This window comes from Asterias amurensis, chromosome 17 (genome assembly GCF_032118995.1).
Source record: "Asterias amurensis chromosome 17, ASM3211899v1".
NCBI classification, from domain to species: domain Eukaryota; kingdom Metazoa; phylum Echinodermata; class Asteroidea; order Forcipulatida; family Asteriidae; genus Asterias; species Asterias amurensis.
In genome coordinates this window covers 7,279,621-7,304,228 of record NC_092664.1, presented here as the reverse complement: position 1 = coordinate 7,304,228, position 24,608 = coordinate 7,279,621, and the positions used below count along the sequence as shown (strand labels likewise).

General features: G+C 39.7%; 1 protein-coding gene across 2 annotated transcripts; it reads left to right on the top strand.

Moving 5' to 3' along the window:
* The first annotated feature begins 1,097 nt into the window (after positions 1-1,097).
* On the top strand, positions 1,098-22,849 carry LOC139949936 (uncharacterized). 2 transcript variants are annotated; one of them, XR_011787597.1, is made up of 3 exons: positions 1,098-1,366; positions 16,769-20,988; positions 21,333-22,849. XR_011787597.1 is itself a non-coding variant. In XM_071948522.1 (2 exons), the coding sequence occupies exon 2, from the start codon at positions 18,214-18,216 to the stop codon at positions 19,381-19,383; it is 1,170 nt and encodes a 389-aa protein (XP_071804623.1). In that variant the 5' UTR covers positions 1,098-1,366; positions 16,769-18,213; the 3' UTR covers positions 19,384-22,849. The 2 variants fall into 2 exon arrangements, 1 of the variants encoding a protein (XP_071804623.1); XM_071948522.1 differs by having other exon boundaries at positions 16,769-22,849.
* The last annotated feature ends 1,759 nt before the right edge of the window (positions 22,850-24,608 follow it).

Here is a 24,608-nt window from a genome sequence, read left to right as displayed (position 1 = left end):
CGTTTGTTGTAAAAGCATATTGGTAGAAAGATGTTGTAAAAGTAGAATACAATGATCTACACAAATATGCCTCGAAATTGCGTGGTTTTCTTTTTACCTCGTAAACTTATAACATGGTCGGCCATTTATGGGAGTCAAATTTTTGACTCCCATATGGCCGACCGTGTTAGTTCGCGACGTAAAAGGAAAATCATGCAATTTCGAGTGATACTTGTGTGGATACTTATATTCTACTCTTAAAACATCTTTCTAACCATATGCATTTCATAACAAACGGTTTCACACGCTTTTTATAGACCAACTCGTCCGATCCAAGGCAACGTGTTCCTTTAAGCAAATCCATGCTGTTGTCCTAAAATAAAATAAACAACACATCCTCCTCTTGTGCAATCTAGGACATTTAAAGAAGCGTTTTATTTTGTTATCCATTTTAAAATAAGGAACTGGTTTTCATTGTCGTATGTTCATTATTTTCCCGGTCAGCAGAAATGAGTGGGAGGGCCAGCCACGCCCACCCCATAATCCACCTTTAATTTGTAGATTTGAGAAATGTTAAAGAATATTTTCCTGCCATTTATAGCTCAATGGAACTGGAGCAAAATTATGCAAACATTTCTGCTTTACGGTTTAATAAAACAAAGGCCTAAATACATACGAACCAGGTTTTAATAAATCAACTTAAGTACTGCTCATGAAAAATGAAAACATAATCCTATACTGTCTTTTTTGAAAGTTTTCTTTATATTGCAGGTTCTGTGCACCCCTATTAGGATGGAAATCAATGGTTTACCTGTAAAGACACTAAAGCACGGACATTGATCATCAACAAAATCGTTATGAAAAAAAATGTAAAGGGTACTCCAAACCACACTCCTAATATAACAAGACTTTAGCGACGCCATGGCATCAATGGAACAGTGACACCACTGTTTACAGAACCCCCAAACCTTTGAACATACACACTTTAAATCGCTTGTTATACACAGGGGCATTTTATGTAGAGATTTCAAGTGTTGGAATGCACACTTGTTGGTTATCCCATGGATGGAGGGTTATCCTAGCAGTTCGAAAAGGTGGTTCCTACGACCTGCTAGCTTCCCTGGCAAGATTCAGTTTATATTTGACACCGTGATAGTATTAACTAAAACTTTTCATAAAGTGGAGCCTGGAGTTTCGAGGAACTGAGACGAAAAGCCACTTCATCTTTTAATGGAACCTCAGCCACTTCAAACGCCGCGTAATTGGTTTGATTGAAGATTCCATCACATTAATCAACAAGCTGGTTTTACTACTTGAAGACGTTACCGTACCACTTGAAGACGCAGTCAGGATTGTCGTAACAGATCGGACTCAGCAGGATTACAAAGTAAGTTAGGGTCTTCTGACTGCAGGTGGGTTAATACAAGCAGCAGAGTGATTTTCTAAGAACTCCGTTTTTCTTCAATTGGCTGGATAGCCTGTGGCATTCAGACTTAGCTTGTGTCCGTCTATCTGTGTTCAAATGGTGTCATAATATGCCTTATCCCCTAAGGGCTTTCTCAATACAAAGTGTGAACAAATCAAGACTTGAGACCATCTTCTGAGACAGACTAGCAAAGGTGTGTTTTTGTTTGTTTGGAGGACTGAGTTTTCACAATTCAAGGTTTATCTCAAAATCCTACTCATAAATTTCCGCCCCCATCAAATTTTGAAACCTAAGTTGTAACAAAAACTTTGTGATTTGAACCATGGACTTCCGGCTCCAGAAGCAAACAGTGTACCAAAGGACCAACTCGATCAGTTGAAAAATCCTACTGATAAAATTCCTTCGCCCATCAAATTTGTGTAAATCTTAGTCATAACAAAAGACTTGAAAAAAACCCAAGGGACCTCCGACTCAAATAGTTCTACCACTACACCAACTCGACCAGTTGAAAAACCTTGGGAAAATCCTATCTAATAAATTTCCGTCGCCCATTAGTTTTTCTAAACTTATCTAAGTTGTAACAACAAAAATGTAGACCTCACCTGGGATTTGAACCAGGGACCTGTGGGTCCATATACAAACGGTTTTACCACTAGACCAACTCGATCAGTTAAAATATCCTAAAAAATCCTACTAATGAATTTCCGTCCCCCAACAAATTTTGAAATCTAAGTTGAAACAACAAAATTGTAGACCTCACCTGGGATTTGAACCAAGGACCTACGACTCCGGAGGCAAACAGTTCTTCCACTAGACCAACACGGTCAGTTAAAACATCCTGGAAAAAATCCTACTAATAAATTTCCGTCCCCCAACAAATTTTGATATCTAAGTTGTAACCAAACAATTGTAGACCTCACCTGGGATTTGAACCAGGGACCTCCGACTCCGGAGGCAAACAGTTCTTCCACTAGACCAACTCGGTCAGTTAAAATATCCTGGAAAAATCCTACTAATAAATTTCCGTCCCCCAACAAATTTTGAAATCTAAGTTGTAACAACAAAATTGTAGACCTCACCTGGGATTTGAACCAGGGACCTCGGACTCCGGAGGCAAACAGTTCCACCACTAGACCAACTCGGTCAGTTAAAATATCCCGGAAAAATCCTACTAATAAATTTCCGTCCCCCAACAAATTTTGAAATCTAAGTTGTAACCAAACAATTGTAGACCTCACCTGGGATTTGAACCAGGGACCTCCGACTCCGGAGGCAAACAGTTCTTCCACTAGACCAACTCGGTCAGTTAAAACATCCTGGAAAAATCCTACTAATAAATTTTCGTCCCCCAACAAATTTTGAAATCTAAGTTGTAACAACAAAATTGTAGACCTCACCTGGGATTTGAACCAGGGACCTCCAACCCCGGAGGCAAACAGTTCTACCACTAGACCAACACGATCAGTTGAAATATCCTGGAAAAATCCTACTAATAAATTTCCGTCCCCCAACAAATTTTTAAATCTAAGTTTTGACAACAAAATTGTAGACCTCGCCTGGGATTTGAACCAGGGACCTACGACTCCGGAGGCAAACAGTTCTACCACTAGACCAACTCGGTCAGTTAAAATATCCTGGAAAAATCCTACTAATAAATTTCCGTCCCCCAACAATTTTGAAATCTAAGTTGTAACAACAAAATTGTAGACCTCACCTGGGATTTGAACCAGGGACCTCGGACTCCGGAGGCAAACAGTTCTTCCACTAGACCAACACGGTCAGTTAAAACATCCTGGAAAAATCCTACTAATAAATTTCCGTCCCCCAACAAATTTTGAAATCTAAGTTGTAACAACAAAATTGTAGACCTCACCTGGGATTTGAACCAAGGACCTCTGACTCCGGAGGCAAACAGGTCTACCTCTAGACCAACTCGGTCAGTTAAAATATCCTGGAAAAATAATACTAATAAATTTCCGTCCCCCAACAAATTTTGATATCTAAGTTGTAACAACAAAATTGTAGACTCACCTGGGATTTGAACCAGGGACCTCGGACTTCGGAGGCAAACAGTTCTTCCACTAGACCAACTCGGTCAGTTAAAATATCCTGGAAAAATCCTAATAATAAATTTCCGTCCCCCAACAATTTTGAAATCTAAGTTGTAACAACAAAATTGTAGACCTCACGTTGGATTTGAACCAGGGACCTCGGACTCCGGAGGCAAACAGTTCTTCCACTAGACCAACACGGTCAGTTAAAACATCCTGGAAAAAATCCTACTAATAAATTTCCGTCCCCCAACAAATTTTGATATCTAAGTTGTAACAACAAAATTGTAGACCTCACCTGGGATTTGAACCAGGGACCTCCGACTCCGGAGGCAAACAGTTCTTCCACTAGACCAACACGGTCAGTTAAAACATCCTGGAAAAATCCTACTAATAAATTTCCGTCCCCCAACAAATTTTGAAATCTAAGTTGTAACAACAAAATTGTAGACCTCACCTGGGATTTGAACCAGGGACCTCGGACTTCGGAGGCAAACAGTTCCACCACTAGACCAACTCGGTCAGTTAAAATATCCCGGGAAAAATCCTACTAATAAATTTCCGTCCCCCAGCAAATTTTGAAATCTAAGTTGTAACCAAACAATTGTAGACCTCACCTGGGATTTGAACCAGGGACCTCCGACTCCGGAGGCAAACAGTTCTTCCACTAGACCAACTCGGTCAGTTAAAATATCCTGGAAAAATCCTACTAATAAATTTTCGTCCCCCAACAAATTTTGAAATCTAAGTTGTAACAACAAAATTGTAGACCTCACGTTGGATTTGAACCAGGGACCTCCGACCCCGGAGGCAAACAGTTCTACCACTAGACCAACACGATCAGTTGAAATATCCTGGAAAAATCCTACTAATAAATTTCCGTCCCCCAACAAATTTTTAAATCTAAGTTGTGACAACAAAATTGTAGACCTCGCCTGGGATTTGAACCAGGGACCTACGACTCCGGAGGCAAACAGTTCTACCACTAGACCAACTCGGTCAGTTAAAATATCCTGGAAAAATCCTACTAATAAATTTCCGTCCCCCAACAATTTTGAAATCTAAGTTGTAACAACAAAATTGTAGACCTCACCTGGGATTTGAACCAGGGACCTCGGACTCCGGAGGCAAACAGTTCTTCCACTAGACCAACACGGTCAGTTAAAACATCCTGGAAAAATCCTACTAATAAATTTCCGTCCCCCAACAAATTTTGAAATCTAAGTTGTAACAACAAAATTGTAGACCTCACCTGGGATTTGAACCAGGGACCTCGGACTTCGGAGGCAAACAGTTCCACCACTAGACCAACTCGGTCAGTTAAAATATCCCGGAAAAATCCTACTAATAAATTTCCGTCCCCCAACAAATTTTGAAATCTAAGTTGTAACCAAACAATTGTAGACCTCACCTGGGATTTGTACCAGGGACCTCCGACTCCGGAGGCAAACAGTTCTTCCACTAGACCAACTCGGTCAGTTAAAATATCCTGGAAAAATCCTACTAATAAATTTCCGTCCCCCAACAAATTTTGAAATCTAAGTTGTAACAACAAAATTGTAAACCTCACCTGGGATTTGAACCAGGGACCTCGGACTCCGGAGGCAAACAGTTCCACCACTAGACCAACTCGGTCAGTTAAAATATCCCGGAAAAATCCTACTAATAAATTTCCGTCCCCCAACAAATTTTGAAATCTAAGTTGTAACCAAACAATTGTAGACCTCACCTGGGATTTGAACCAGGGACCTCCGACTCCGGAGGCAAACAGTTCTTCCACTAGACCAACTCGGTCAGTTAAAATATCCTGGAAAAATCCTACTAATAAATTTTCGTCCCCCAACAAATTTTGAAATCTAAGTTGTAACAACAAAATTGTAGACCTCACCTGGGATTTGAACCAGGGACCTCCAACCCCGGAGGCAAACAGTTCTACCACTAGACCAACACGATCAGTTGAAATATCCTGGAAAAATCCTACTAATAAATTTCCGTCCCCCAACAAATTTTTAAATCTAAGTTGTGACAACAAAATTGTAGACCTCGCCTGGGATTTGAACCAGGGACCTACGACTCCGGAGGCAAACAGTTCTACCACTAGACCAAATCGGTCAGTTAAAATATCCTGGAAAAATCCTACTAATAAATTTCCGTCCCCCAACAATTTTGAAATCTAAGTTGTAACAACAAAATTGTAGACCTCACCTGGGATTTGAACCAGGGACCTCGGACTCCGGAGGCAAACAGTTCTTCCACTAGACCAACACGGTCAGTTAAAACATCCTGGAAAAATCCTACTAATAAATTTCCGTCCCCCAACAAATTTTGAAATCTAAGTTGTAACAACAAAATTGTAGACCTCACCTGGGATTTGAACCAGGGACCTCCGACTCCGGAGGCAAACAGGTCTACCTCTAGACCAACTCGGTCAGTTAAAATATCCTGGAAAGATAATACTAATAAATTTCCGTCCCCCAACAAATTTTGATATCTAAGTTGTAACAACAAAATTCTAGACCTCACCTGGGATTTGAACCAGGGACCTCGGACTTCGGAGGCAAACAGTTCTTCCACTAGACCAACTCGGTCAGTTAAAATAACCCGGAAAAATCCTACTAATAAATTTCCGTCCCCCAACAATTTTGAAATCTAAGTTGTAACAACAAAATTGTAGACCTCACGTGGGATTTGAACCAGGGACCTCGGAGTCCGGAGGCAAACAGTTCTTCCACTAGACCAACACGGTCAGTTAAAACATCCTGGAAAAATCCTACTAATAAATTTCCGTCCCCCAACAATTTTGAAATCTAAGTTGTAACAACAAAATTGTAGACCTCACGTGGGATTTGAACCAGGGACCTCGGACTCCGGAGGCAAACAGTTCTTCCACTAGACCAACACGGTCAGTTAAAACATCCTGGAAAAAATCCTACTAATAAATTTCCGTCCCCCAACAAATTTTGATATCTAAGTTGTAACAACAAAATTGTAGACCTCACCTGGGATTTGAACCAGGGACCTCCGACTCCGGAGGCAAACAGTTCTTTCACTAGACCAACACGGTCAGTTAAAACATCCTGGAAAAATCCTACTAATAAATTTCCGTCCCCCAACAATTTTGAAATCTAAGTTGTAACAACAAAATTGTAGACCTCACCTGGGATTTAAACCAGGGACCTCCGACCCCGGAGGCAAACAGTTCCACCACTAGACCAACACGATCTGTTGAGATATCCTGGAAAATCCTCCTAATAAATTTCCGTCCCCCAACAAATTTTGAAATCTAAGTTGTAACAACAAAATTGTAGACCTCACCTGGGATTTGAACCAGGGACCTCGGACTCCGGAGGCAAACAGTTCCACCACTAGACCAACTCGGTCAGTTAAAATATCCCGGAAAAATCCTACTAATAAATTTCCGTCCCCCAACAAATTTTGAAATCTAAGTTGTAACCAAACAATTGTAGACCTCACCTGGGATTTGAACCAGGGACCTCCGACTCCGGAGGCAAACAGTTCTTCCACTAGACCAACTCGGTCAGTTAAAATATCCTGGAAAAATCCTACTAATAAATTTTCGTCCCCCAACAAATTTTGAAATCTAAGTTGTAACAACAAAATTGTAGACCTCACCTGGGATTTGAACCAGGGACCTCCAACCCCGGAGGCAAACAGTTCTACCACTAGACCAACACGATCAGTTGAAATATCCTGGAAAAATCCTACTAATAAATTTCCGTCCCCCAACAAATTTTTAAATCTAAGTTTTGACAACAAAATTGTAGACCTCGCCTGGGATTTGAACCAGGGACCTACGACTCCGGAGGCAAACAGTTCTACCACTAGACCAACTCGGTCAGTTAAAATATCCTGGAAAAATCCTACTAATAAATTTCCGTCCCCCAACAATTTTGAAATCTAAGTTGTAACAACAAAATTGTAGACCTCACCTGGGATTTGAACCAGGGACCTCGGACTCCGGAGGCAAACAGTTCTTCCACTAGACCAACACGGTCAGTTAAAACATCCTGGAAAAATCCTACTAATAAATTTCCTTCCCCCAACAAATTTTGAAATCTAAGTTGTAACAACAAAATTGTAGACCTCACCTGGGATTTGAACCAAGGACCTCCGACTCCGGAGGCAAACAGGTCTACCTCTAGACCAACTCGGTCAGTTAAAATATCCTGGAAAAATAATACTAATAAATTTCCGTCCCCCAACAAATTTTGATATCTAAGTTGTAACAACAAAATTGTAGACCTCACCTGGGATTTGAACCAGGGACCTCGGACTTCGGAGGCAAACAGTTCTTCCACTAGACCAACTCGGTCAGTTAAAATATCCCGGAAAAATCCTACTAATAAATTTCCGTCCCCCAACAATTTTGAAATCTAAGTTGTAACAACAAAATTGTAGACCTAACGTGGGATTTGAACCAGGGACCTCCGACTCCGGAGGCAAACAGTTCTTCCACTAGACCAACACGGTCAGTTAAAACATCCTGGAAAAAATCCTACTAATAAATTTCCGTCCCCCAACAAATTTTGATATCTAAGTTGTAACAACAAAATTGTAGACCTCACCTGGGATTTGAACCAGGGACCTCCGACTCCGGAGGCAAACAGTTCTTCCACTAGACCAACACGGTCAGTTAAAACATCCTGGAAAAATCCTACTAATAAATTTCCGTCCCCCAACAAATTTTAAAATCTAAGTTGTAACAACAAAATTGTAGACCTCACCTGGGATTTGAACCAGGGACCTCGGACTTCGGAGGCAAACAGTTCCACCACTAGACCAACTCGGTCAGTTAAAATATCCCGGGAAAAATCCTACTAATAAATTTCCGTCCCCCAGCAAATTTTGAAATCTAAGTTGTAACCAAACAATTGTAGACCTCACCTGGGATTTGAACCAGGGACCTCCAACTCCGGAGGCAAACAGTTCTTCCACTAGACCAACTCGGTCAGTTAAAATATCCTGGAAAAATCCTACTAATAAATTTTCGTCCCCCAACAAATTTTGAAATCTAAGTTGTAACAACAAAATTGTAGACCTCACCTGGGATTTGAACCAGGGACCTCCGACCCCGGAGGCAAACAGTTCTACCACTAGACCAACACGATCAGTTGAAATATCCTGGAAAAATCCTACTAATAAATTTCCGTCCCCCAACAAATTTTTAAATCTAAGTTGTGACAACAAAATTGTAGACCTCGCGTGGGATTTGAACCAGGGACCTACGACTCCGGAGGCAAACAGTTCTACCACTAGACCAACTCGGTCAGTTAAAATATCCTGGAAAAATCCTACTAATAAATTTCCGTCCCCCAACAATTTTGAAATCTAAGTTGTAACAACAAAATTGTAGACCTCACCTGGGATTTGAACCAGGGACCTCGGACTCCGGAGGCAAACAGTTCTTCCACTAGACCAACACGGTCAGTTAAAACATCCTGGAAAAATCCTACTAATAAATTTCCGTCCCCCAACAAATTTTGAAATCTAAGTTGTAACAACAAAATTGTAGACCTCACCTGGGATTTGAACCAGGGACCTCGGACTTCGGAGGCAAACAGTTCCACCACTAGACCAACTCGGTCAGTTAAAATATCCCGGAAAAATCCTACTAATAAATTTCCGTCCCCCAACAAATTTTGAAATCTAAGTTGTAACCAAACAATTGTAGACCTCACCTGGGATTTGTACCAGGGACCTCCGACTCCGGAGGCAAACAGTTCTTCCACTAGACCAACTCGGTCAGTTAAAATATCCTGGAAAAATCCTACTAATAAATTTCCGTCCCCCAACAAATTTTGAAATCTAAGTTGTAACAACAAAATTGTAGGCCTCACCTGGGATTTGAACCAGGGACCTCGGACTCCGGAGGCAAACAGTTCCACCACTAGACCAACTCGGTCAGTTAAAATATCCCGGAAAAATCCTAATAATAAATTTCCGTCCCCCAACAAATTTTGAAATCTAAGTTGTAACCAAACAATTGTAGACCTCACCTGGGATTTGAACCAGGGACCTCCGACTCCGGAGGCAAACAGTTCTTCCACTAGACCAACTCGGTCAGTTAAAATATCCTGGAAAAATCCTACTAATAAATTTTCGTCCCCCAACAAATTTTGAAATCTAAGTTGTAACAACAAAATTGTAGACCTCACCTGGGATTTGAACCAGGGACCTCCAACCCCGGAGGCAAACAGTTCTACCACTAGACCAACACGATCAGTTGAAATATCCTGGAAAAATCCTACTAATAAATTTCCGTCCCCCAACAAATTTTTAAATCTAAGTTGTGACAACAAAATTGTAGACCTCGCCTGGGATTTGAACCAGGGACCTACGACTCCGGAGGCAAACAGTTCTACCACTAGACCAAATCGGTCAGTTAAAATATCCTGGAAAAATCCTACTAATAAATTTCCGTCCCCCAACAATTTTGAAATCTAAGTTGTAACAACAAAATTGTAGACCTCACCTGGGATTTGAACCAGGGACCTCGGACTCCGGAGGCAAACAGTTCTTCCACTAGACCAACACGGTCAGTTAAAACATCCTGGAAAAATCCTACTAATAAATTTCCGTCCCCCAACAAATTTTGAAATCTAAGTTGTAACAACAAAATTGTAGACCTCACCTGGGATTTGAACCAGGGACCTCCGACTCCGGAGGCAAACAGGTCTACCTCTAGACCAACTCGGTCAGTTAAAATATCCTGGAAAGATAATACTAATAAATTTCCGTCCCCCAACAAATTTTGATATCTAAGTTGTAACAACAAAATTCTAGACCTCACCTGGGATTTGAACCAGGGACCTCGGACTTCGGAGGCAAACAGTTCTTCCACTAGACCAACTCGGTCAGTTAAAATAACCCGGAAAAATCCTACTAATAAATTTCCGTCCCCCAACAATTTTGAAATCTAAGTTGTAACAACAAAATTGTAGACCTCACGTGGGATTTGAACCAGGGACCTCGGAGTCCGGAGGCAAACAGTTCTTCCACTAGACCAACACGGTCAGTTAAAACATCCTGGAAAAATCCTACTAATAAATTTCCGTCCCCCAACAATTTTGAAATCTAAGTTGTAACAACAAAATTGTAGACCTCACCTGGGATTTAAACCAGGGACCTCCGACCCCGGAGGCAAACAGTTCCACCACTAGACCAACACGATCTGTTGAGATATCCTGGAAACTGCTCCTAATAAATTTCCGTCCCCCAACAAATTTTGAAATCTAAGTTGTAACAACAAAATTGTAGACCTCACCTGGGATTTGAACCAGGGACCTCGGACTCCGGAGGCAAACAGTTCTTCCACTAGACCAACTCGGTCAGTTAAAATATCCTGGAAAAATCCTACTAATAAATTTCCGTCCCCCAACAAATTTTGAAATCTAAGTTGTAAAAACAAAATTGTAGACCTCACCTGGGATTTGAACCAGGGACCTCCGACTCCGGAGGCAAACAGTTCTACCACTAGACCAACTCGGTCAGTTAAAATATCCCGGGAAAAATCCTACTAATAAATTTCCGTCCCCCAACAAATTTTGAAATCTAAGTTGTAACAACAAAATTGTAGACCTCACCTGGGATTTAAACCAGGGACCTCCGACCCCGGAGGCAAACAGTTCCACCACTAGACCAACACGATCTGTTGAGATATCCTGGAAAATGCTCCTAATAAATTTCCGTCCCCCAACAAATTTTGAAATCTAAGTTGTAACAACAAAATTGTAGACCTCACCTGGGATTTGAACCAGGGACCTCGGACTCCGGAGGCAAACAGTTCTTCCACTAGACCAACTCGGTCAGTTAAAATATCCTGGAAAAATCCTACTAATAAATTTCCGTCCCCCAACAAATTTTGAAATCTAAGTTGTAACAACAAAATTGTAGACCTCACCTGGGATTTGAACCAGGGACCTCCGACTCCGGAGGCAAACAGTTCTACCACTAGACCAACTCGGTCAGTTAAAATATCCCGGGAAAAATCCTACTAATAAATTTCTGTCCCCCAACAATTTTGAAATCTAAGTTGTAACAACAAAATTGTAGACCTCACCTGGGATTTGAACCAGGGACATCAGACCCCGGAGGCAAACAGTTCCACCACTAGACCAACACGATCAGTTGAGATATCCTGGAAAATCCTCCTAATAAAGTTCCGTCCCCCAACAAATGTTGAAATCTAAGTTGTAACAACAAAATTGTAGACCTCAACTGGGATTTGATCCAGGGACCTCGGACTCCGGAGGCAAACAGTTCCACCACTAGACCAACTCGGTCAGTTAAAACATCCTGGAAAAATCCTACTAATAAATTTCTGTCCCCCAACAAATTTTGAAATCTAAGTTGTAACAACAAAATTGTAAACGTCACCTGGGATTTGAACCAGAGATTTCCGACTCCGGAGGCAAACAGTTCTACCACTAGACCAACTCGGTCAGTTGAAATATCCTGGAAAAATCCAACTAATAAATTTCCGTAATTTTGATATCTAAGTTGTAACAACAAAATTGTAGACCTATCCTGGGGTTTGAACCAGGGACCTCCGACTCCGGAGGCAAACAGTTCTTCCACTAGACCAACTCGATCAGTTGAAATATCCTGGAAAAATCCTACTAATAAATTTCGGCAATTTTGATATCTAATTTGTAACAACAAAATTCTAGACCTAACCTGGGGTTTGAACCAGGGACCTCCGACTCCGGAGGCAAACAGTTCTACCACTAGACCAACTCGATCAGTTGAAATATCCCGGAAAAATCCTCCTAATAAATTTCGGTAATTTTGAAATCTAAGTTGTAACAACAAAATTGTAGACCTAACCTGGGGTTTGAACTAGGGACCTCCGACTCCGGAGGCAAACAGTTCTACCACTTAGACCAACTCGGTCAGTTGAAATATCCTGGAAAAATCCACCTAATAAATTTCGGTAATTTTGAAATCTAAGTTGTAACAACAAAATTGTAGACCTAACCTGGGGTTTGAACCAGGGACCTCCGACTCCGGAGGCAAACAGTTCCACCACTAGACCAACTCGATCAGTTAAAATATCCCGGGAAAAACCAACTAATAGATTTCCGTCCCCCAACAAATTTTTAAATCTAAGTTGTAACAACAAAATTGTAGACCTCACCTGGGATTTGAACCAGAGATTTCCGACTCCGGAGGCAAACAGTTCTACCACTAGACCAAGTCGATCAGTCGAAATATCCCGGAAAAATCCACCTAATAAATTTCGGTAATTTTTAAATCTAAGTTGTAACAACAAAATTGTAGACCTACCCTGGGGTTTGAACCAGGGACCTCCGACTCCGGAGGCAAACAGTTCTACCACTAAACCAACTCGGTCAGTTGAAATATCCTGGAAAAATCCAACTAATAAATTTCCGTAATTTTGATATCTAAGTTGTAACAACAAAATTGTAGACCTAACCTGGGGTTTGAACCAGGGACTTCCGACTCCGGAGGCAAACAGTTCTAACACTAGACCAACTCGATCAGTTAAAATATCCCGGGAAAAACCAACTAATAAATTTCCGTCCCCCAACAAATTTTTAAATCTAAGTTGTAACAACAAAATTGTAGACCTCACCTGGGATTTGAACCAGAGATTTCCGACTCCGGAGGCAAACAGTTCTACCACTAGACCAACTCGATCAGTTGAAATATCCTGGAAAAATCCAACTAATAAATTTCCGTAATTTTGATATCTAAGTTGTAACAACAAAATTGTAGACCTAACCTGGGGTTTGAACCAGGGACTTCCGACTCCGGAGGCAAACAGTTCTACCACTAGACCAACTCGATCAGTTGAAATATCCTGGAAAAATCCAACTAATAAATTTCCGTAATTTTGATATCTAAGTTGTAACAACAAAATTGTAGACCTAACCTGGGGTTTGAACCAGGGACTTCCGACTCCGGAGGCAAACAGTTCTAACACTAGACCAACTCGATCAGTTGAAATATCCCGGAAAAAATCCAACTAATAAATTTCCGTCCCCCAACAAATTTTGAAATATATAGTTGTAACAACAAAATTGTAGATCTCACCTGCGATTTGAACCAGGGACTTCCGACTCCGGAGGCAACAGTTCTACCATTAGACCAACTCGATTAGTTGAAATATCCTGGAAAATCCTACTAATAAATTTCCGTCCCCCAACAAATTTTGAAATCTAAGCTGTAACAACAAAATTGTAGACCTCACCTGGGATTTGAACCAGGGACCTCCGACTCCGGAGGCAAACAGTTCTACCACTTGACCAACTCGATCTGTTACATCCTGGAAAATCCTATTAATAAATTTTCGTCCCCAACAAATTTTGAAATCTTAGTTGTAACAACAAAATTGTAGACGTCACCTGGGATTTGAACCAGGGACCTCCGACTCCCGGAGGCAAACAGTTCTACCACTAGACCAACTAGATCAGTTGAAAATTTTGTTATATTATTAGGTTTCTTTGTCTTTTCTAAGTTCCGTATATTTTGTGAATGAAAGAAGTGTTTGTTTTGAAAAGTAACAAATAATTTAAAACAATCAGTCAATCAATCAGTCAATCAATCGATCAATGTTGTTTTTTTACCAACCAAATGATAATACATTTAATGTATTAACTTTTTCCAAATACAAAAAAACTAGCTTAAGATATCGACATTCCTGAAAGTGTCAGTATTAATCAGGTTGATTGACAACTTATATAATTATTTTAAAAAGTTGACATAGAATAAGTTGTCTATTTGTTTACTGGCTTGGTATCCGTAATGTTACGCCTTAATGCGTCAATAATATCATAAGCAGACTTGCCACTCTATTTATTTTGATATTATTAAACCGTTTAACTCAACTACTGAAATGTCTGTTACAGGTCGGTGGCTAGGATTAAAATTACATCCAAATTAGCACAAAGTCAAACAATAAACCACAAAGGGTTGCATTAGACCCTATTGGTAACATTTTCCAGTGAGTGGATCAACCTCTACCAAACCATTACACAACACGGATTGTGCCGGAACCACAGCACTCTAAAAACTCCCCGGTTACAGTGACCTGGTTCCGGGTCCTGTAGACAGGCCTGACCGTTTCCTGTGCCCAATTTCATAAAGCTGCTAAGCACAAAAGTTTGCTTAGCATGACATTTCTTCCTTGATAAAAACAGGATTACCAATCAAATTTCCATTCATTTCTAATGCTTGTTACTGGTATTTAGCTTTTGTTTGCTTATCCTGAAAATCACGTGTTTTTATCAAGGAAGAAATTTCATGCTAATCAAATTTTTGTGCTCAGCAGCTCTATGAAATTGGGCCCTGGCCAGTTTGACCCGGAGTATGAGTCACCGGGTCAGCATGACCAAGGAATGATTCAGGCTCCCCAACACCCGAAATCTGGTTTACTGACCTGGGAGTTTTTAAGAAGCACAACTACAATGTGCAAACGCAAAAGTTTTGTTTTGATATACCACAGCAATAGGCCCTATCTTAGACTTCAGACAATTTGAACATTCAACAAGTTGTCATGATAACTGAGTGCATTTCTGTACCCATTCGTACACAGCCCTGTGACATCTCTTACGCATCGGTACTATCTTTTGTTCATCAAAAAACGACTATTCATTTTTGGAGTGGTTAAATCTCTGACCTCTGATAAAAATTGTCAGACCAGAATAATACGCCTCACGACACCATGATAACAGCAATAGTGATATTGGTTCAATATTTACTGACATATTATCTGTCCCTAAAGTATTTCAAAACCATTATATAAATGTTTGATAATCTTTGTTCAGACAGACACAAAATTAAGGGATTATAATATAATCTTAAGCTTATTGGTATGAAGATTGTACTGGCGCCAGCAACTTTGCATATTTCCCCCTAAAAAATGATATCAAAACTTCAGCTATCTTTTAATTTGATCGTGTCATTTTCCAATCGGCACATAACACTTTGAAGAAAAATGTCGTCATTTGTTGTTTGTAAGATTCATTCTAACTATCAACTTAAAAATAAAAAATAAAATAAAAAAACGTCCATTCGTCAAACCAACCTGTGAAAAATTCATCAAATTCGGTAATCCAATTTGTGTTGTGTAAGGAATCAGAAAAGTTAATGTTTTGTCAGTGATTGGTTAATCGTTGCTGGATATCGAATGAGACAAAATAAACATCGATGGTGATTTGGCGATCTTCGACTTAGTATTTCAGATTGAAATGTTTCTCTGGAGAAAATTGGGTAAAATTGTCCCAAAACAACCGATAACTGCATGGAATCGGTAGACTTTTTATATTTTGCATTCCTTTAGAAAACACGGCAAATGTTTAGCAACACCCAACAAACAGTGTATGTTTTGATTTGCCAGATTTGTGCTGAGGAATATTTCTTAACATGAGAAATACATTACACGTCTTCCTCAAATTGACAAATTAATAGCTTGCCTTCCATTTTAAAAAGATAATTGCCGTTCTCAACTGAATATCACACACACACACACACACACACGTCCTTCTTATTGATTGGTGGATCACGCGTCATGTATTTGCTGTCTGACGCTGTTATAGTACTGAACAGGCCCAGCCAATATAACTAATTATTGGACGCTACACAGTGTCGTTCCAAAAGTACTCGCTCCCCACCAGTCGTTCACGTTGTTCCAAAATTAAACAATATCGTCGTGTGGGCGGACGATTTTCCATGGCTATTTCTGGTGCATTATGGAAACAATGCGCAATGACATGCGTACAACGCAAAATGCCTATTTCATTCGCATGATTGCTAGGTGATGAAGTATATGTATTGCTTTTCCTGAGTTCACTCGGTTTCACCTCCTAAAATTGACTAGTCCAGACAAACAAACAAACAAACAAACAAACAACAAAACAACAACAAACAACAAACATATTCCTCAACAAATACAAGCACAAACATAGTAATACACAAAAACACTATTTTCTGCAATATCCAATAATCAGTCAAATTATTACAAGTTGACCTGCCATTATCTAAACAATCTGATTTGCCGAGTCATCAATATCATAATTCTAACACTAATTGCGAGCAAGTGAAGTTTGTACCCCATCCATCACCAATGAACAGACATCCAGACGACATTATGGCAATGGATCTCATTCTAACAATCAATGTTATGCCATAACAGCACTAGCCACAGTAATAGCAAAACAACCTTCATTAAATCCAACAATACAACACGTAAACCCACTTCGTTATGTGACACACGTGCTATTAATTTCACAAATAATTTTGCCGATTCATTATACATATCCTTTTACAGATATGATGGAGGTTTGTCAAGCTGGATGCACGCAACATTTCCACTTGATGTAATTCAATATTTCATCAATTGTGCTATTTAAAAATAGCCACCGTCATCGTCGGCAAGCAGTGATGTATGACAAAAGGATATAAAGAGGTGAATAAGAGCGAACCCAATGCCTTGATGATTAGATGGTTTGGGATACCTTACACCGTCTTTAACTCGCTCCATTGATCTATCAAAACTCGAGAGCCGAAAGTGAAACCTTTCACAACAATAGAGCACCTGTGGGCTCTACTGTGGAGGAATCAAAGGAACCTGGAGTAAGATGCCATTAGTGTGTACCACCAGTCCAACCGAATCATGTACACATACAGCACACCTTTATGCAGGATTTAACACTGTATTGGAACTGATCACACTGACTTCTTCCAGATGGATTCAAGTTAAGATTTCTTTAACCTTCAAGATTCGACTTTTGCGAACTAGTGAGGAAGGCAAGGTCACCAGTTGCAGTGAGCAACCGACCAATTGGTCAATATAAGTGTATAAAACAATCGCTTATTACATTGAATTTATGTTCAACTCGTCTAAACTTGTGTAAGCTCTGTACCGGCTCCAACATTACAACTTGTCACTTGGAAGCTGTAAAACGCTTTACATCACAACGGGAGCGTAATGGGTTGTGCATTTTTGTTTTAAAGCATCATTTATTGGTGAAATGTTTGACTTGAAAATTGGATGCTCAGAATAACTGTCATCGCAAGCGCCATCGTGATTTTCATCAAACTTGATTGCATTGATTTGATCATGTCTCAACTTATAATTTTCAACTGGAGAATTGTTTGGAATTTCCACTGCAAATTGGTGTTGTAACGTCACAAAACGGAATAAATTCAACAGCAAGTTGTGTTATGGACATTTCCCACACAGTGAACTGTCGACCTGACATTAATTCGACAATTTACAGTTCCAGTTAACAAAATTTGCTGAACATTACTTTCCGGATGGGTTCGAGTTATCTGAATTTCAGAAAACTGTATCACCCCAAAATCTTATGAATGATGATTTGAATTGTCGTTACAGCTATCATGATGAGACAAAAAAAGACAACCTCAAAATTTCAATAGAATTACCCTTTTGAAATGGATTGTTTAAGTGTATGGAATTACAAATAATCTGGTGATGCCAAGATCAATTCTGTGTCCGGATATGATTACATGACATTAAAGTGAAAGTCAATGCAGTATTCAGTGATCATGTCTCAGTGATGATATGCTGAAGTAAATTGCCAAGGAAACAAAAAGCCTACTCAATAATCCACAGGAATTTAAATGATTTATGTTAACTCTACCAGGAATTACAAACAACTGGTGTGGTCGCTTCACTAAGTGTGCCCAGAGAACAGTAGGTGAACAGTGCAGTGAAACTTAATATTCGGTATTCAGTGATCTGATTCAGTGATGACGTCAGGATTACACAGCCAATTAGATTCGTCGGAATCTCATGGTAATCGTGTCAACAATAACAACATTGTCAACACTTTTATGTGCACAACAAGGACAGGGGTGACCGGTATTGAGTTGATTGTGTCTATAGACGGGGAGCCGGCAGACGAGACGGAGTTATCACCGGTGTCGTCCCGCAGCAGTGACCGTAGCCCTTGCATCGAGCAGACCGACCAGAGGCGCGGAAGCCTACCCGACGGTATGCGGTTGTTGCCGCCGATAAAAGACCACGATTTTGAAACCTCTTACCACCACGGAAAGAAGTCGGCTGGTGGGAGTATAAGTTTACGGTCGAGTCGATCCAACAGCCCGATGCTGCTTGATCGTGGAGAAACTGGATTTCACTTGGAAGCCCCGGAGTCTGAAAAAATGCTACCAGCGCTGTATGACGGTGGGATGGCTACCCAGCGGACTCAGACCTTGCTAAGTCACAGTAGTCACAGTGGATCATCATCATTGATGGGGAGGTCGCTATCACCGCGTCCACCCTCCCCATCCTTCCCGTACCACACTTCAAGAGACCGACACATGAAACCAAGCGACATTCGCATTCTACAAAGGAGGTACAGTGAGGAAAAACAAGCAACTTCATTAGACTCTAAAATCTTAGGGCGGACACTCAAACCGGATAGTCCCTTGAGTGACATTACAGACAGTCATCCTATCTTGCAACGGAGACGTTCTTGCCAGCCAACTAAACGCATCCCACTCCCGAGGAGAGCCAGTGAGGGTGTCCTCCCATTGCCACCATCTCACCTTGGCAATTACCCCTACACGAAGAGCAAACTGGAGCAAATGAGCCAACCTGGTAGGTCATTAAGCAGTGGGAAAGAAGTTGGGGAGTTGATAACTCCAGGGGGAAAGAACTACCATGGAAAGAAACAATCCGGTAGTCTTGGCTTCTCAAGGATGTCAAAGTTGAACAGCGCTTCGTTAGAAGCGATTCACAAACATGAAGATGTGGACAGGGATAGTGAACATGAAAAGCAAAGGATTCTTAATTGGTTGGAAGGAGTAACAAAAGGCTCGCTGGATGACAGAGAAGGGGATTTAAGAAACAGTGAGATAATCCCTCTGAAGGGAGGCGGTTCAGAGACCGCAATCCGGATCATTCATAATGACTAACAACACCTTGTGGATTAGTTACGGATCATGCTGTCTCAGTGATCGACTTATTTGGTACGGATTAACAATGTTATAAGAAAGTCAACAGTCAAACGATATAAATGGATTTGAAGAATCCGATTTGTTATTCACTATGGGCTGTTTGCAAAAACAACTTTACTTTCAAAATGTAAATTTAAAGTTGTTACGCTTGTACTAACTAGTTGTTACTTTCTAAATAACCTGCAACCGATTTCACAAAACGCTAAGATTAATCCTATCTCGAGTTAGGACGAGTAACCCGTCCCAACCTAGGATGGGTTCAATTCGTCCAAACTGAACTCGTCCTAAGTCCTAAGATTAATCCCAAGTTAGGAAGAAAATCGACGGCTGGCTTGATCAGTGTGGTTATTGGTTCAAAGGCCTTGTTTTATGATCTTCCATTCAAGCATCCGTTTGTTCATACTTAGCTGGAATGGAACTTGGAAGGTAAACTTCGTAAAATGAGATTCAAGTTTATCATTTTCAGGGGGTTCTGAATTTAAAATGCATATTCTGATTTATAATTTGTTTTTGCTTTTACATGACTGTGTGTTTTATGCACTGTTCCTTTCCGAGCTGAAGAGCAGGGCCCAATTTCATAGAGCTGCTAAGCACAACAATTTTTCTTAGTATGGAATTTCTTCCCTGAAAAAAAAAAAACCGATTACCAACCAAATTTCCACGTGATTTTCAGGATAAGCAAACAACAGCTGAATATCAGTAACAAGCAAAATGCAACAAATGGAAATTTGGTTGGTAATCGTGTTTTTTATTACGGAAGAAATTTCATGCTTAGCAAATGTGTGTGCTTAGCAGCTCTATGAAATTGAGCCCAGAACAGTTTACTTTCCTGAGTCTTGTGGGGAAAAAATCCACTCGCCCATTGCTCGGGTTGAACCCATGGCATAAGCTTTGCCATTCATAGAGCGGGTGATTTATTTTCACTATAGTAGACTTCTGAGCTTGTCCGAGATAGCTATAGACCTTTATCATGGTGCGGCCATCTTGACTTTCTCCCATTCAAATCAATGTAAACCAAACCGAGGCTCGAAGGAGAAATAGTCTGGTTCCTTTTCTGTATAATGAATGGTAAAGCATTCGTTATTGTTTTGCATACAAGGGCCATTACCAATAGTGGCAGCATGATCAATGTCTATATAGAGGCAGTTATGTAAAATTTAATCTCGTAACATAAAGGGGTATATATCTCCCTTCTTGGCCCAGTTTTTGATATGTATGTAACAGATGGGGTGGGGTTAACTTATCATGAAGACTGTACCAATAACATTTTGAGCTAACGAGTGCAATGAATAATCTTGTTTAAAAAGTAATTCTTTTTTGTTTAGGAAGTATTATTCTTATTTTTAAAACTTTGGGACTGAGGCCCAAAACAATTCCAAACATTTAATGCTTAGTTACCATAAGTGGGGGAAAGTGGATGATTTAGAAGGGTCTAGGATACAAGGGAGAAATTGTACAAGAAACAATCATGTACTCGTGAACCAAAAGTGTCTACAATTTCATGGCGAGATGTCCGTATATTAAATTCATTTTATCACGCAAACAAATCAATGTTTGGTTCAGGTAAACATTATGAACGTGTGTTCTGATCTGACGATCGTATCTCGACTAGCATTATTATCCGCAGATGCAAATTAAAATTCAGTTTTATCATTAAATGTGTTTACATGTGACGGAATCGGATGAACTACCCGATGATAGTGACTTAAACAAACACGAAAGGTTGTTGGTATCAGTATACAAACAGCTAATTTGAAAATAAAAGCTAACGTGTTAAATCTATGCTACCGATGAAACGCCAGAAGCGCGTTGGGTCAATATTAGCTGTCTGGAAAAACCAAGGACAGGGAACCTACGAAATTGGAACTGAAGATTATAGAGCTGTTAACATTGTTAACACCTTCTAGAAATCTTCGTTCTAATAAAAACAAGTTGTTTGTTATTCCACCAGTGATGACCAAGTCGTATGGTGAACGCAGCTTTGCTCACACTGCCTCAACTTTATGGAACAATCTCCCAGAACAACTAAAAAACATTGACTCCATTGTTAAGTTTAAGATTGCTTTAAAGACGCACTTATTTAACATTTAATTCATCCATTTCATTTGTTACCCAGTACATTGTGTTTGTAATTCTGTTGTGTTTTTCTAAAGAGCGCTTAGGGACATGTTTTATTACTTTTATGTTATGCGCAATATAAGAATGGTTAATCATTATTATTATTATTAAAGAGTCATGGATTCCTCCATGAATAAATTTATTCCTCCATGGTAGAGTCTATGGTCAGAAGAAGGAAGATAAGGAGAGACTCTAGGTTGCAACATTACGTAAATCGGATATCTTTACAGGTAAAACACACAGGACTTTTGTGCGTTCACTGCAAAAACTGCGGTGTTTAAATTGGGTGCTTTCACAAAAAGATACCGAACAGAGAATCAAATATTACACAGGATGTTAACATAACACCAATGTCCCTTGTTGCCGAAATTTGTGTTGTTTCAACACCCTAATGATGTTAAAAATGTTGATTTGTTTGAGTATGGTTACTATATCGATGAAACAACATCCATGGTTTCAATTTACCATCCCAGTTTTTTGCAGCTTGGAATGGTGTCATGCACGCGCACATTTCACAACTCAATTTCATGAAGCCTTTAAGCGCACAAATTTGCTTAGCATGAAATTTCTTCCATAGTAAAAAATAGGGTTACCAACCAAATTTCCATGTGATTTTCAGGATAAGCAAACAACGCTGAATGCCAGTAACAAGCAAAAATATGCAACACATTAAAATTTGGTTGGTAATCTTGTTTTTATCAAGGAAGAAATTTTATGCTAAGCAAATGTGTGTGCTTAGGCCTACAGGCTTTATGAAATTGGGTCTTGGTTAGTGACAAGGCGGTTGCTAATAATTTATGCGCTTGATGCGTGACGGGCCTGCAAGCCTATTTGCCAATTAGCTCATAAAGATGGCGTCTATTAGGAACTATCGAATCCTAAGACTCGGGAAAGTACTGAGTATACAGTGCTAACACACATCGGTGTATGGGTTAAAAACCAAAATTTATATTCTTTATCCCGATGCAAATTTAACATCTATTATACATTCATAAGACATTAGTTTGCCTCCGAATCATAAAATTACAAAGGAAAAAAGCTTAAGACTTTTACCCAAAGTGTAGTTGATTCCAGTTTGTTGTTTATCAAGTATAATGTCTAATACACCTTGTTGTAATTTTCACATAACTGTTTGATTTTTAAAGAGAGACAGTCCTTCTTCCTCCATAAAATATTTGCCGTGATGTGTTATACTTTATACTTTTATTAACAATACATTGTTGTTTGAATAATAGTAAGATGGACACAACAATATGGCGATTGTTCTTGTTTGTGTCAATAAATAAAACTACACTTTGTGAAATGATGACTGTTTTCAATGTTGTATTTGTTTGCAAAACTTTCTTTGGAACCCTGTGTGGCCATCTCAATTTTACTCCAATCAAACTCCTTGTAACCAAACTGAGGCTGGACGGATCAATAATCTGGTGCCATGTCTGCACAATAAATGTTGGCATTCATTACTGTTATTGGAAACAGGGAACATGACCAATATGGTGACAGCGTGATAAAGGTCTATACAGTTTAGGCTAGCTAAAAATAGTTTGGAGCGCTGGGGGAGATAGGTCCTATGGTTTTTATTAACAATTCCAACGAAGCGAAATCAAGTTGTTTTTTATCCTGTGCACGATACTATATTGTCCAGTGATGACAATTTCAGTCCCATGTGTTTTTGTATAGCTCGGTCAAGGATAAGAGATTACTTGTAAACAGTAATTGAAAATAAAATATAGGTCAATGAGCTAAGGTCATGAAGCAAAAATCAGACAAAAACCTGAACTTGGTCGTAAGTGTTTTTATTATCGTTTATTATTTCACGTCACGATTGTCACAATCTTGTGTGCGGGGGTGTTGGTGACTATTATGATCGAAAGAATCGAAAGTTTATCAAAAGAATTCAGGTCATAATATCGCTCAGGTGGACCATTGGGTATGGTCAAGGCTAGAACTGCAAACCCATTAGAGCCACTCAATGCTAACATGTTGCAAGCACACAATCTAAAACTATTCCCTGAATTGCAGAGCATCATGCAGAATTACAGAGCAAAAGCCTGACTCATCATCAATCACTTAAAAAAAACATGCACAATTCCATAGGTCATTGCTCAGGGATTGGATCATGGGGGAACAAAAGACTGTATGGTCAAGGCTAGAATCGCAAATTGATTAGAGCCACTCAACGCTAATAGATGCAAGCACACAATCACAAACAATTGAGGAGCATCATGAAGAAAAAAAACAGCAAAACCCTGAATTATCATCAATCATTACAAAAACATGAACACAGTTAAGAACCATGACGTATCTGCGAAATATCTGTCTTTACTGACTCTCTATGTACATTGAACCCGATCCAATTCCAACTGGTCAGGACTATTGGAAATACCGGTCAAAACAAGGTTGATATGTTGGTCAAGTCAAATCTACATCAACATGTATATGATGTGTCCTTAATACAATTAAAACAACAATATTATTGTACATACATCATGGAAGTAAACAAACTTTTTAACGCGACTTCATATTTGAGAGGGAGAACATAAGTGTTTTAAAACAATACGTGCAACTATGTTTAAATCGATCGCAATACAAAAGAAACAGCAGGCGCTATGTGATGAGAAACTTCAACAACTTTTGAATGGGTGTTTGAAATAGAAATTCTGCAAAATTAAAAAACATGTTCTGACCATGTTTTTAAAATTTTTGTTTAGTTGCAGAATTTTTGGTAAAGAAGTGACAAACATTTTCCATGATAATGATTAAATTTCAAATGATTCAACATAACAGGGCTGTATGCTTCGTTTTTGAAAGGGCAAGGGCACCGAGGCATTTTCTCTTTGGCAAAGGGCACCCTATGAGGAAATTGTAAATTTCTACTTTAACATTTCAAGGGCACCAAGGCAATGACAAGGGGCAACGGAGGCAATCGCCTCCGTTGCCTCCGTGAAGTATCAGGCCTGACATAATCCCTCCTGCTCAAACGACTATTTAAACGCATGAATAAAAGAACCCATCCCTCCCCCATTCAATTCACATGTGGAAGTTTCACCAACAGAGGGCGTGTA

What these genes read in the sequence shown, in the direction of transcription:
- LOC139949936 (XM_071948522.1), top strand. Translation starts at nt 18,214, where the DNA reads ATGACGTCAGGATTACACAGCCAATTAGATTCGTCGGAATCTCATGGT.